Source organism: Gymnoscopelus microlampas (assembly GCF_963454915.1).
Source record: "Gymnoscopelus microlampas genome assembly, chromosome: 1".
Classification (NCBI taxonomy): domain Eukaryota; kingdom Metazoa; phylum Chordata; class Actinopteri; order Myctophiformes; family Myctophidae; genus Gymnoscopelus; species Gymnoscopelus microlampas.
Window position 1 is genome coordinate 58,416,032 of NC_139962.1, and position 14,455 is coordinate 58,430,486.

Here is a 14,455-nt window from a genome sequence, read left to right on the forward strand (position 1 = left end):
ACCAGAAAAATATCCACACTTAATGTGGAAGAGAATTTAGACTTTTCTTCCCTTTAAATTACTCAAACTGATCAACCACTTAAGCCCCTTAATCATCGTACTGTATGAAGTAGCGATCTATAAGCTCATAACGTATTGCGATGTGACGCGTTGTGAGCTATGTAGATCTGATACTTTTGAACATGTTTGAAAACCTTTGCCCACAGTAACAATACAAGTGGTTAATCGGTTATCAATATTTGACAACTTATCCATCAATCAGCTCTAGAACGGACACAAAAAATGATTTATGAAGATGATAAGCATATGAGATTAACTAAGGGTAACTTTATTGTAGTCTCAGCAGGAATTTAAGTGTCAGCAACATAAAAATGTACAGTATAGAGATAGACAGAGAGGTAGTGGGAGGATTTCTTCTCAAATCCACTCTCTCCCCTTCACAGGCAAACAGACTTGGATGCTTTCAACAATAAGCCAACAAAGAGAGTGCAAAATTATCACAGTGTAGCAAAAAAGGGTCGATTGTCAGAACATTTCATCTGCGGAAGTTCCATCATTCATTTAAACTTGATGTGACGGAGGACAGGATTCTTCACATAGGAACTTAAGAGCAGTGGTCCCCAACCTGTGAGCCGCGAGGTTACGGCAAGAGGGCCTCCAGATAATTGGCAAAACATTAAGATTATAATGATATAACAGTAATATAAAAAATATCATGGCATTTCTTTTCTTTAAAACCTTGAAACCGATAAATAGGAACTTGAAAGTATACTATGTTACTTCCATTGATCCAATCTAGAAGAAAATCTAAATTTTCATTGATCGTTAAAATAAACAGAGAACGCACGCGGCCCACCCAGCATGTGGCTAGATGGGTGGGCCCGGCCGCGAACGCTTTCAAGATAGAGAGAGAAGGTTGGGAACCACTGACTAGAGAGAGAGAGAGCACACCGATGCTCAGTACAGGTAAAAGCCTGGTTTCTATACTTAGTTGAACACCGTGTCTCACACAACCAAGTATAAATCAGGCTTTAACCACTTAAACCCCATATGGATTGAATGGAGTCCCTCAGGGATCTATACTAGTGTATTTTCAGTTTTCTTTGAAAAGTTTTTTTTGAAAGCTTTCGCTGAAAATAGCCGATCGACAAGGCTATTTTCATGCTGGGGTTTAAGTGGTTAATGTGTTGCCTCATGCTCATCGAGGCACATTTCAAATACACATATATGAGGTCAATGACAACAACAACAAAAAAGGCTTCCAGTATGTTCAATATTAACACTGTCACGTTCATTTAAAAATATAGTGTAAATAATAATATATCTAGCTTCTAAAATTGTAACCTGTTTCCAGTAAGAAGATATCCTTTTAGAGATTACGCTTCACTATGCGCTGGTTTTGTACAAGGTTTAAGATTACCTGCTAGATAAGGGAATATAAAAGATTTAGGAAAGTTAATTTTGAGTGCTGCAGTACTGCGATCGCATGAAACATACAAAGTCGATTCCAGTTTATGCAGGAATACTGTAATGTCTATTACCGTCCCCCAAGTGTTCGTTGTACTGTATAGGAATTACTAGTCGAAACATGATATAAAAATTTACAAAATCCCTCCTTCAAAGTTCCCTAAAAACCGATTGCCCTTCACGTAGCCAGCCTTCGACATAATCAACCTTAGAATAAATAAAAGATATTGTGGCTGAACCTGTCTCAGTCCTGGCACTCTGCACCTTTTTATTTGAACACGTCAAACGAAAATGAATATTCAAATTATACCTTCTAGCATATACGATACTGTGTGTGACTTCAACATATTTGATAGGCATACAAAGTAGGGGTTAACAATGTCATAATGTTTCAAAAAGGTAGTACTGGTTATGCTATTTACAGTGCATTAAAGGCTGTGCTTTTACATTTACTAATGCTAGATTAATCACAGGCAAGCACGGGTACTTCATCAATTACCTTGGATAAAACAAAGACGGCTAGATTGAAGACACCCTTCAGTGTCTTCAAACAATCTTGGAATCTGCTAAAAACCAAGTTGAGGATGTTTCGAATAAAAATGACAACACCCAGGGCGTCTTTACGCACATAAAACAGGTTAAGTTTGAAGCTTAACACGATATTTCTAGCCATGGCAAACTGTTTCTGCAGTCAATCACCATGGCTGTCTTAGTGTAATGGAATGATGGTACTCTCAGAAGGCAGACTTTGTTATTTGGTCCAACAGATATGTACATATGCATATTTATATGATTCATTCAGTGGCTCTCAAACATTTTCATGTCAAGGACCTCTAAATTGATATGTATTTGGGGTGCGGACCCCCCCCCCCATCTGAAAATATTTTGTGCCAGGGACCCCCCATGAGAAGATATGTCAAGATTATTCGAAAATAACCGATCTACACGTTCACTGTGAGCACGTAGATCGGGTAATCTTCGAATAGCTGAAAAACAAAATGGGGCTTAAGTGTTCCTCATTTTGCTGGGGGACCCCCTAGAACCCCCTCAGGGACCCCTGGGAGCACCCAGACTCCACTTTGAGAAACCAGTGGGTTTTATTCACAGTTGTGTGTTTGCATACAGCAGCGGTCTTCAACAGGGGGTCCTCAGAGTTACCACAGGAGGGCCGCCAAATATTTTTTTTTACATTAACCACTTGAACCCTAGCATGCCTATTCTGAGGAGAACTTTAGCCAAAAATAGCAGATCTACAAGCTCACAACGCCTTGTAGATCTGCTATTTTTTTGCAAAGAGGCGTGTCCGAGAGAAAAAAGAGCGGACCAAGTACAGAGTGAAAGGTCAAGTTTACTAAGTATTAAGGGTTTAAGTGGTTAAAATCTATGAAAAATCGGCAACATAATTGTATGCAATATGTAGTGGGGGTCCCTGCTTCATCTGTCTCTCGGCTAGGGGGTCCTAGAAGACCCCTGGTTTACAGGGTGAAGGTGGTTAGCATGTTGTCCTGACTGGAAGAGCGCTTGTACCCGGAGGATGAACTGAAATAGGTCTCTCCATCGGTACTGATGTCATCTTCGTCATCGTCATCATCCAGGTTGTTCAACAGGGGGGCAGAGTTGGTCTTACGCCTTCAGTGAGAGAGAGAGAGACGCACGAAAAGAGAGAGGTTCAGGTATGAGTCATTATTTTACATTTAAAAACAAGAACGTTGACAAAAGTGCTGTAAAAAAAAATGTACAGTTAAAAACCGTAAAACAACACAATTAAAACATAAAGACCAGTTTAGCCCATTAAGACCTGAGGCCGATTCTACAAAAACGTCTTCTAAATCCTAACAGTTTTTTTGAAAAAACGTATGTTTCTATATCAGTGGTTCCCAAACGTTTTCATGTCAAGGACCTCCAAAATTATATGTATTTGGCCACGGACTCCCATCTCAAAATATTTTGTTCCAGGGGACCCCCCCAGAAGCAAAGATTTGAGTTACAAATGTTCGCTTTTAAAAACATATATATTCAAAGATTCAAAGATTTGCACACATTTTCACTATTTAAAAAAAATAGCAGATCTACAAGCTCGTAGCGCGGCACTCGGTGCCGCGCTACGAGCTTGTATATCTGCTATTTTTTAATAGCCAAAGTGTAAAATAATGCTTTTTTAGCTCAAATCTAAAAATGACACCGATGCTTCTTCAGGTCTTAATGGGCTAAAAGACAAAGAACAAGACCAAATAACATATAAAAAGCAACAAGACCAAAAGAAAATGAAAGCCAACTGTCATACTGGGTTAAAAGCCAAGGAATAAACATGTTTTTTTTTAAGGATTTAGTCCGTATGTGATAAAAGCATGCAGAACCCTTTCAAAATCACTAAATGACCTTACATAAGACTACTATAAGAGCATCAGCTGTTAAGAGCTAGATTTGATCACGGAGTTGAACTTTTTGTCCAATCACTGAAAATCACTGTCCATTATCACAACCAGATTTTGGGCAGTGGTCTTTCGTAGATCTATTGAAATTGAATCCTGGACATATGGGGTTTCCACCCGACAGAGACGATACGATTCCAGGAACACCAGAGATCCACCAGAGGGGTATATCACAGGCACCACTGCGTCCAAATATCAGGACTTAGTTTTACTCTCTATTGCTGCAAATGTAGCTTTTTTTCCTTCTTCTTTTTTTTTGTCTGGCTTTTCATCAGGATGGGGGGCAATATTGTTTTCATGCTTAGCACACCTGGTGACACAATATGATAAACATCTATGTATGCTGAAAATAACTCTTATTATTTTAATTGTGGTGACAACAGCAACAATTTCGGTAGCAAACATTTTGATGTTTTACAGTTATTCGTCGGGACTCGGGACACCCAGCTTGAAACAGGGACAATCCCCGGACAAACTGGGACGTCTGGTCACCGCACCCCAAGGGAAGGGAAAATAGGATTGCCCCAAGGACAGAGCCCTGAGGGACTACACGGGGGAAGAGGCACTGGGGAAAAGAACACAGAATCACCAATTCTGACAGAAAAAAAACAAAACAACTCCAGACAGAGTTTAATACCCACACAACGCTCCAGATGAGAGATGAGAACACTATGGTCTACTGTGTCCAATGCTGCTGCGAAGTCTAAAAGCATAAGAACGGTGGAATTCCCCCGAGTCAGTAGCTAATACAAAGACTGTTGAAAAACTTTTTAAAAGTGCAGATTCAGTGCTATGAAGGGCTTCAAAGCCAGCTATCGTCAGATTGGTACGTGGTTAACTTGCACAGCAACCTGTGATGTACTTTTTTGTCTCCGCCAGAGGTGGAGAGTATGTTTTCGTCTCCGTCCTTCCGTGTGTCCGCCAAGCTAACATTGGTCAAGCTTCACGTGACACGTGACAATGCTGAAAGGGTGTGCTTTGATTGGCTAGCGAGACGCATGACGAAATAGAAACCTATAAATAGGTGTGTCACTTAAAAAAATCATTTATATTTTTTGAAGTGAGCTTCCATCAGCCAAGCTAACATTGGTCAAGTGACACGTGACAATATGTAATAAAATAGGTAATAAAAGACAGGATTAATCAGGAACAGTACTGGTGGAGACCTGTGCTCGGAGGAGCACATTGTCTAGTTATATTTATTTTTTAACAAATGCTATATTTCAGTGTTATCCAGGGACCCCCAGGGGTCCTTGAGGGGGTTCCAGGGGGTCTCCAGCAAAACTACGAAATATAGCATCAAAATCTGTTTAAAGTAGTTCACCCAAAAAACGACTTATTTTCTATCAATTACACACCCCGTGAAGCACTGAATTCATGGCCATTTTTTTGTTTTTGTCACATTCCTAAGCTAATTATTTCATTACCGACGGAAAGATGCCAATGTATCCAGTAGGAGACTCAAAGGAGTCTCTTTGCGTCTCCTACTGGAAATACACCCGGTCATCAAATGAGTGGCTCAGGAATGTGTCAAAAACAAAAACAAATCTCCTCATCATGGGGTGTGTAATTGATAGAATTTTTTTTTTTTTTTTTTGGGTGAACTACTCCGTTAATGACTTCAAGCCTATTTTATAACCTACTTTGGCTATTCCAAAATAGCCGATCCACAAGGCACGCTGCAAGCTTGTAGATATGCCATTTTCAGAAAAAAATTGATAAAAAAATAATAATAATGAACGCCACAAATCTTGTCTTATAGGATCCAATATTTTCAAACGGTGGGTCTGCGGCAGAATATCGATCAATCGACGGGTTCTCGACATGAAAATACTAGTTTTCTTACCATTAGCCGTATTGCAATAGGTTCCATATAATATCGCTGTTTACCTCATCTCGGTCTTCAGAGATTTGAGCTGACTCTGGAGCTGTTCGTTGGCCTCCTGCTGCTCGTCCAGGTCCCTCTGCAGCTTCTTCTTGCCGTGCTCCAGGCGGTCTATCTCCTCCTCGGCCTCATCCATCTGCCTCTTCAGGGCCTTGAGACGCAGATTCAGCTTCCAGAGGAACAGCGACGACGACGGGGTTAATGGCAGCCACACGCATCAGCACAATTCAACTCTCTCGCAAAAATGTGTTTTTTTGTTTTGGATGATAAATGGGCACGGTCCGCTAATCAATGCAAAGGTATGCATGTGTGTTTGTGTCTAAGTCTACACGTGCATACGTACGGTATGCAGTGGTGGGAAAAAGTACTCAAATTCTTTACTTAAGTAAAAGTACCAATACTGCAATACGGAAATACTCCGTTACAAGGAAAAGTCAGAAATTCCAAATTTACTTGAGTAAAAGTATGAAAGTATTGGCATCAAAATGTACTTAAAGTACCAAAAGTCAAAAGTACAAACATGTTTGAAAATAGCAAATCTACAAGCTCACAACGCGTCGCGTCGCGTTGTGAGCTTGTAGATCGGCTATTTTCAAATAGTCAATGTATAAAATAGGGCTAAAGTGCTTAAAGGTTCTATGACATTCATTTTCACTTTTTTTATTTGTTATGTTTTTTTGGGGGGTTTTATGACCTCAATTACACCCAAAAAATCTGAACTTTGAACATTCAGTGGATTTTCTGTGGTCTGGGGTTTTCTGAATAATTAGGCTGAAAAGTAATCTGAGCTTGGCCCTTCGGCAGTGAGGTCACAGCCGATTAATCCCGCCCACTCTCCTCCTTGCCCCTCCCCTCCCCTAGCCTTTCCTTTGGGGGGGGGGCGGAGCAGAGGCGATGATTGACAGGCAAAATCCCTCACCAGCGACACCCGCAGGCAAAGATTTCTTTTTGCATTGCAGTTGAAAAGGCTTTAGAAATGTGAGAGAAAAACACCTGCCATGGATCAATGGAGTGGAATTTTTTGTTAAAACTTTCTATACACGTTTGAAGGACCATGACAAAGACTTTTTAATGTGTGGTAAAACTGAACGTCATGAAACCTTTAATGTACGTTTCATAATATCACAATTGATATCCGAAAAGTAACTAGTAACTAAAGTTTTCAAATAATTGTAGTGGAGTAGAAGTAAAAGTATTGGAAATTGGAAATACTCAAGTAAAGTACAAATACCTCAACATTTTACTTAAGTAAATGTACTTAATTAAGTTACTTTCCACCACTGATGGAATGCATATTGTACGTGTGATACTGCTTACCTGGTCTTTTTGGTCTTGCATTGAGTGATGCTCGTCGTCCCCTTGCATCATCATCTCTTTTACCTTCCTCTCCAGCCTGCGGTTGGCCAGTTGCAGATTGGCCCGCTCCCTGGAATATGACCGCAGCGTGACCGATCAATACAAGGCCCCATACAGGCTGTACCACAGCTCACATATACTGACCCATCTAACCCCATGTTACATCAAAGACTGTCCAGTTGACTGCATCCAATTCATTGGACCAAAGTCTAAGTGAATAGTGGATATAGCATCACAATACTTTTGACCGCTTTAACCATATTTTATACTTTTTGGCTACTCAAAAATAGCAGATATGCAAGCTCATTCGCTTGTAGATCTGGTATTTTTGAAAAGAAAAAAAAGAATTGTGCAACATCTTTTTTTGAACCCATCAAAACCTGGAACGCATCTGTGTCATTTTTTGATTTGTGCTAAAAAAGCATTATTTTACACTTTTGGCTATAAAAAAAATAGTGGATCTACAAGCTCATAGCGCGGCACCGAGTTCCGCGCTATGAGCTTGTAGATCTGCTATTTTTGAAAAATCGTGAAAATGTGTGCAAATCTTTGAATATATATATTTTTTAAAGTGAACATTTGTAACTCAAATCTTTGCTTCTGGGGGGTCCCTGGAACAACATATGTTGAGGTGGGGGTCCACGGCCAAATACATGTACATTTTGGGGGTCCTTCACATGAAAAAGTTTGAGAACCACCGACTAAGTTAAAAAAATAAAATAAATAGGATTTAGAAGACATTTCGTAGAATCTGAACCTCAGGCCTTAATGGGTTAAGCAAACATTTAACTCAAAACTTTGCGTCTGGAGGTCCCTGGAACAACATATTCTTGAGATGGGGGTCTGCAGCCAAATACATTGGGGGGTCATTGGCACGAAAAGGTTTGAGAACTACTGTAAATTATTTGTAACTGTAATTGTATTCTTGCTCTGTAAAGCACTTTGAGCTGCATGTCATGTCATGAAAGGTGCTATACAAATAAAGTTCATTATTATTATTATTATTACTGGTCTAAACATCTCTTCTCGACCCTAGCCTGGCTTAAGCCTCACGCATTATCTATCTATCCTTGGCTTCACCTCTCCTCTGCTTCCAGCCTCTCCTCCAGCTCCTGGATGCGACTCTCCATTTGGGACACAACGCCGTCTTTGTTGGATCTCTGGGAGCCCTCTAGATGAGACACCCGGCCCTTCAGGTCTTTGTTCTAGGAGGACGAAGACACACACAAGAGGTGTTGTTCACTGATTTATGGGCCCACCACAGCAAAGTGCATCAAAAACAGGAAAGAAATAAAAAGAAAGACAGAAATGGAATGGATGTGAGAATGGGGCAAAACTGATCGGAAAACAACAACAACAACCCCAAAAAAAGGCAGAAAAATAAAGCGATGAAGAAGGAAGTGCCGACAGAGATGAATGAGACGATGCTAAGGGGCTTTGATTTGGAGTTTTATTTTTTCGGGAGAGTTTGTTTTCCTCCAAGACAAGGAGTTGAGTTGAGTTGGGTTGAGTGCTGTATACCTGTCTCTGTACCTGTGTGTGTGTGTGTGTAATGTACCTGTCTCTCCAGGGCCAACTTGTCACACTCCAGGTCCTGTCTGCCGGCTCTCTCCTGCAGGAGTTCATTCCTCATCTGCTCCACCTGTCAAGCAGAGAGCCCAGACACTGTCATCGCCGCCACGGCCCCCGCATACTGTCTTGAGGACAATCATTACCCACAGCCACACTGGCTGAGCCTATAGAGGGGAGGCGGGGGGACCACTGTAGCGTGCAGTGAGTCAAAATACTAAAGCCACGGCGGTTATCACACGGGACTGACAAGGGCTTTAGCTAATTGGCGGGGTTTTGTGGAACTTTTGGATATTCCTGTTCGGTGGCATTCCACCCTTCCTCACTGTAAACCCACAGCGGTTCCCAGTACGTCAACCTCCGGTAATGTGTGCTTCTAACCGGCGCTCATAAATCAAGAGACGTTTCGAGAAAACGTACAGCTTTCAAGAAAAGCGGGGAGCTCTAAAATGTGATTACGTTTCATTATTACCATTTTCTCATAAGGTTTATAACTTCAGCCTTTTGAGATCAATTTCAGAAAAATCGGGTAATTCTTCACTTTCAGGCTTTTGCTGTTTTTTTTAAAGATATACGTAGCCCACGAGATGAACCTTTCTACCACACTTTGATTCAGTTTAACCCATTGAGACCTGAAGCCGATTCTACATGTCTCCTAAATCTCAACAGTTTTCTGAAAAACGCATGTTTCTATATCCGTGGTGCTCAATCTTTTTCATGTCAAGGACCCCCAAAATTATATGTATTTGGCCGCGGACCCCCATCAAAATATTTTGTTCCAGGGACCCCCAAGCAAAGATTTGAGTTAAAAATGTTCGCTTTAAAAGTATTTATATTCAAAGACTTGCACACATTTTCACGATTTTTCAAAAATAGCAGATCTACAAGCTCATAGCGCGGCACTCGGTGCCACGCTATGAGCTTGTATATCTGCTATTTTTGAATAGCCCAAAGTGTAAAATAATGCTTTTTAGCTCAAATCTAAAAATGAGACAGTTCCAGGTCTCAATGGGTTAAGGTCACGTGAGATTAGGCGACATTCACCGGGGTCGGTTTAAATTCTTCCCGTCAACGTATATCATATCACTCCCATTGTCAAGTGGTTCAGCTGGAACTTCAATGGCTGATTTATACTTGGTCGCGCCGAAATAGCAGGACCGGAAATAGCAGATCTACAAGCTCACAACGTGTCGCACCGCGACACGTTGTGAGCTTGTAGATCGGCTATTTTCTGACGCGCGATGCCGGCACGGCAACTAAACATAAATCCAGCTATACACGGCGTCGAACATCCCAGAGTTGTTCGGTGACAGTCACAGTCTGGTTCAAAAGGCTAGGGAGATGGAAACTAATCGATACAGCCCGGTGATGGTTCTTTCTTTTGTGGAGGAGAGAGAGAGAGAGAGGGGGGGAGACTCGAGCAACAGAATCGGTGATATTTTATGCCAATTAGTGGGTGACAGTGGGGCTGCTCTGATGAACGATGGCCCCTATAACTGGTGCACCCCGCGCGCAGTGCTTGAGGGAGCTGAATCAGCAGACTGGAACATACAGCGAAACTAATCTGCTTTGTGAGAGACGGCGGGGAGAGGAGAGGAGAGGAGAGGAGAGAGGGGGGAGATTACTCTCATTTAGACAGGAGAGGAGCACCTGGTGCCAGGCGAGAGACGCAGGTGTTCTCTCACTGCAAAGCGCCTCCTCTCTCGCCCAGACCCCATAGCCATACACGCTCCAACATACGTGCACACACACACACACACACACACACACACGTTTTTTTTTAAATATTACTATACTTCTGAGGACATCCACATTTTAGGACAGTGGTTTTAACGAATGCCATTTTGCCAACATGTGTCGCCATTATTTTAGCCTAACTAAAGCCAAAAAAATAGCCTGCGATGCCTTGTAGAGCTTGTAGATTGGATCTGTTCAGCGCACGACGCCGACACGCAACTAAGTATAAATCAGGCATAACTCCGATCCCAACCTCACAATGCTAAATGTTTTAATCATAACCCGAACCTGAATCTTTTCCCAATTTTACGCCTAACTCTAGAAATCTTTTTTTTGACCATAAAGCAACCATTTCTCTTGTGACGGCCAGGAAAACTTAACTAACAATGTCTATTTCACACTTTCGACTATACTTACAGTATATGGGGGCATATGGTCCTCAGAAGTATAGTAATACACACACACACACGCGCGCGCTCACACACACACACACGTGCACACTCCACTCTGACTGCAGAAAGCAGTGTTGCCTAGACAACAACACTCAGGCTCGAGGCTGAACCCATGGCACTTCTGTCACAACGCCATTCTCCTTCTGTTTGCCATGAGTTCCTGCAAAGTGCAAAAAAAACTTCTAGAGAGATTTAAATACTGGTACACTCAATCAACCCACCCTCCAAACAATCAATCTTCTATTCAGTGCGTTTCTTACACACGATGACCTGAGACAAATATCATGGCAGGGGGGCATCACAGCTCCTATTTCAGCATCACGCACCGACAAGTGGCGACATAGGCATTTTTACTGCTCCGTGGCGTTGCGTGGCAAAAACAGCAAACTTTACAAGCTCACAACGTGTCACATCTGCGACACGTCGGGACCTTGCAGATCTGCTATTTTAAAGTTCCTTACATACCGGCGAATATAGCGAATATACGCAAAATTCGGACTCGTTCCGAATAATTAAAAGACGCTTTTTCGCTTCGCTTTTTCGCTTTTTCGCTCCATGTACGGAGCCATTGACTTTATAAGGTTTAAAAAAAAAACGCATTATTCGCACGAAAAAATCGCCCCGGTGTGTAAGGACCTTAAGCCTGCGACGAAATATGAATCTGGCATTTGGCTGCTGCATACTGTAGCGCACCGATTCTCAACATTGGGTCTGTAACTCTGAGAGTGTACAAATGGAACCAAATGGACCCGTAAGGGTCCATTTGGTTCCATTTGTACACTCTCAGAGTTAAATGAATACTGATAATTTTACAGTGTAGATTGGAGTCCCAAAGATATAAAAATGGTTTCATTTGTACACTTTCACGGTTACAGACCCGTAAGGCTCGATAACTCGGACCCCTGGTGGGTCCCGGACCGGACGTTGAGAAACAGTGCCGTCACGGGGACATCCTTATCAGATAGCCCCCACTGGCTAATGCGTTACACGGGGCTACACGTTAAAGCTTAATAGCATCTGGAACAATGTCGTTTCCTCAAGGCAACATTCTAACAGCAAACCCAAGCTCTCACACAAACAAAATGTTCCCCCCTCGGTTCATAACGCCTCCATCAGCAGCTTTATCAAGAGGAAGGGAGAAAGTGGAGCACTCGCTTTCACCCGGGACACACGAAAACTCTGACCGAGCAAGCAAAGCAACGAGGAATCTTGGATTTTGTTCTCGAGATGCACTTACTGCACATGAACTCCATAACCTCAACACTTGAGACATTTGGCAGCTTTGCGCGTTTGGCCCGGGCGACACACGCTAAGAGGGGTCTCTCTCCGTGACTGACGCATGAAAATTGGAGAGTTGGTGTTAGAACCCACGGCTGGCGCGCCGCCAACCCGAATGATTATGCAAGTTCGTCTTACAAGCGACGCGACATTATAGCCCCTTCTTCTTTCTCCAGAACCGAGATTATGGGCTGCAGATCGGTAAAGAGGGACACCACCTGTGTGCATTCATATTCATGCGCAACCCAAAAAAACGTGAGGACCTGATAATAAGTCGTTTTAGTTAAAACCCACTTCAGCCCTATTTTATTTCGTTGTTACGATGTTGTCGCGTGAAAATAGCCGATACTTCATGTTTGTAGATCGGCTTATCGTTTAACCCATTGAGACCTGAAGCCGATTCTACATGTCTCCTAAGTCTCAACAGTGTTGTAAAAAAACGTATGTTTCTATATCAGTGGTGTTCAAACTTTTTCATGTCAAGGACCCCCAAAATTATATGTATTTGGCCGCCGACCCCCATCAAAATATTTTGTTCCAGGGACCCCCCAGAAGCAAAGATTTGAGTTAAAAATGTTCGCTTTAAAAAAATATATATTCAAAGATTTTCACACATTTTCACGATTTTTCAAAAATAGCAGATCTACAAGCTCATAGCGCGGCACTCGGTGCCGCGCTATGAGCTTGTATATCTGCTATTTTTGAATAGCCCAAAGTGTAAAATAATGCTTTTTAGCTAAAATCTAAAAATGACACAGTTCCAGGTCTTAATGGGTTAAGACCGTCATGGAAATGTAGCCCCTCAGTAGGGAAAATGTTTTGTGTAGATCAAAACTATTCTCTTTCTCTCAGAGAGGAGGGATTCCTTTCATGTTGAAAATGATGTTATATGGGTGGTGAGGCAAGAGTTTAGCAGGATGCTGAAAACATGATCTGGAGTCAGTTTTGTTAAGTTGCGATGGAGCATGGTGGTTTTGAATGATCGTCTCTTAACACTGACTTGGGGTCAGCTCTTAACAGGCGAGCATAGAAAAATAAACGTAGTGTTACCTGTTCTCGTCCTCGGTCGACCCTGTCCATCAGCATGTCTCCACTGTGACGTTCTTCATCCAGGTCCAGCTCCAGCTGAATGATCCTGTCCTGCAGGAACGACCAACGTCCAGAATATTAGTAACACCCTTGAAAGATCCACAAGCTCTATAATACACAGATATAATTGTGGGCTAAATAGTTACTGTATTGATTTTAACCCATTAAGACCTGGAACTGTGTAATTTTTAGATTTGAGCTAAAAAAGCATTATTTTACTCTTTGGGCAATTCAAAAATAGCAGATCTACAAGCTCGTAGCGCGGTGTGTGCAAATCTTTGAATATATATGTTTTTAAAGCGAACATTTTTAACTCAAATCTTTGCTCCCGGGGGGTCCCTGGAACAAAATATTTTGATGGGGGTCCGCGGCCAAATACATAGAATTTTGGGGGTCCTTGACATGAAAAAGATTGAACACCACTGATATAGAAACAAACGTTTTTCAGAATACTGTTGAGATTTAGGAGACATGTAGAATCGGCTTCAGGTCTCAATGGGTTAAAATAATCGTATCATATCGCTACAAAGGAACGAATATCGTCCGTGTATCGTATTGACAACCATGTATCGTGATGTGTATCGTAACGCTGTTAATTAACTGCCAGAGTGTATACACTCCGGCACTCACCCACTGCCAGAGATTTTGAGATTTTCTTAATTTTTCAAGCAGTCACAGAATATCTATCTCCAGTATGATCAATCCCCTGGTGGTTGCTAATCACTAAGGGTTATACTGTGTGGTTTCACAAATGTCAACGAGGTCATCACGACCTTGTCGACATTAATCGTCTGCCTTTGAAAATAGCATGTCTGGGCCAAAAAGAAAAGTGCTCAGGAGCCGAGATATAGCATCTTTAAGTAATGAAAATGAATGGAAGTGAATGGAGCAGTAAATCTTCGGAGGAAACTAAACTTTTTTTTTTCAAAACTCGTCCAAACTCGCCGATGGCAGGCTGAGCCATAGCAGAATTTGACAAATTAACTTGTCCATGGCAGGCAATGAGTTAAAGGAGTAGGTAGCCCCAAAAAATGGAATGGCCTTGAATTCATGGAGATATTTTTTCATTTTAAACCAACAATTCGATGACTGGGTGGCTGGTCAGTAGGAGACTCAATTGAGTCTCTCCATTACACCGCCAGTATACAGTAGGCTATTTTTAAATATACAGTACACAGAAAGGGGGGGGG

General features: G+C 41.9%; 1 protein-coding gene across 1 annotated transcript in view; it reads right to left on the reverse strand.

Annotated features, from left to right (window-relative positions):
* Nucleotides 1-308: 308 nt before the first annotated feature.
* The window catches only part of cgnl1 (cingulin-like 1), an 84,923-nt gene continuing 70,776 nt past the window's right edge, over nucleotides 309-14,455 (reverse strand). Inside the window, exons 14-19 of the mRNA XM_084064974.1 lie at nucleotides 13,227-13,316; nucleotides 8,699-8,782; nucleotides 8,221-8,345; nucleotides 7,102-7,210; nucleotides 5,790-5,953; nucleotides 309-3,096 (exon numbers count right to left, since the gene is read on the reverse strand). Coding sequence (XP_083921100.1) covers nucleotides 2,943-3,096; nucleotides 5,790-5,953; nucleotides 7,102-7,210; nucleotides 8,221-8,345; nucleotides 8,699-8,782; nucleotides 13,227-13,316 — 726 coding nt within the window. The 3' untranslated portion in view covers nucleotides 309-2,942. The remainder of the gene's footprint in view (nucleotides 3,097-5,789; nucleotides 5,954-7,101; nucleotides 7,211-8,220; nucleotides 8,346-8,698; nucleotides 8,783-13,226; nucleotides 13,317-14,455) is intronic.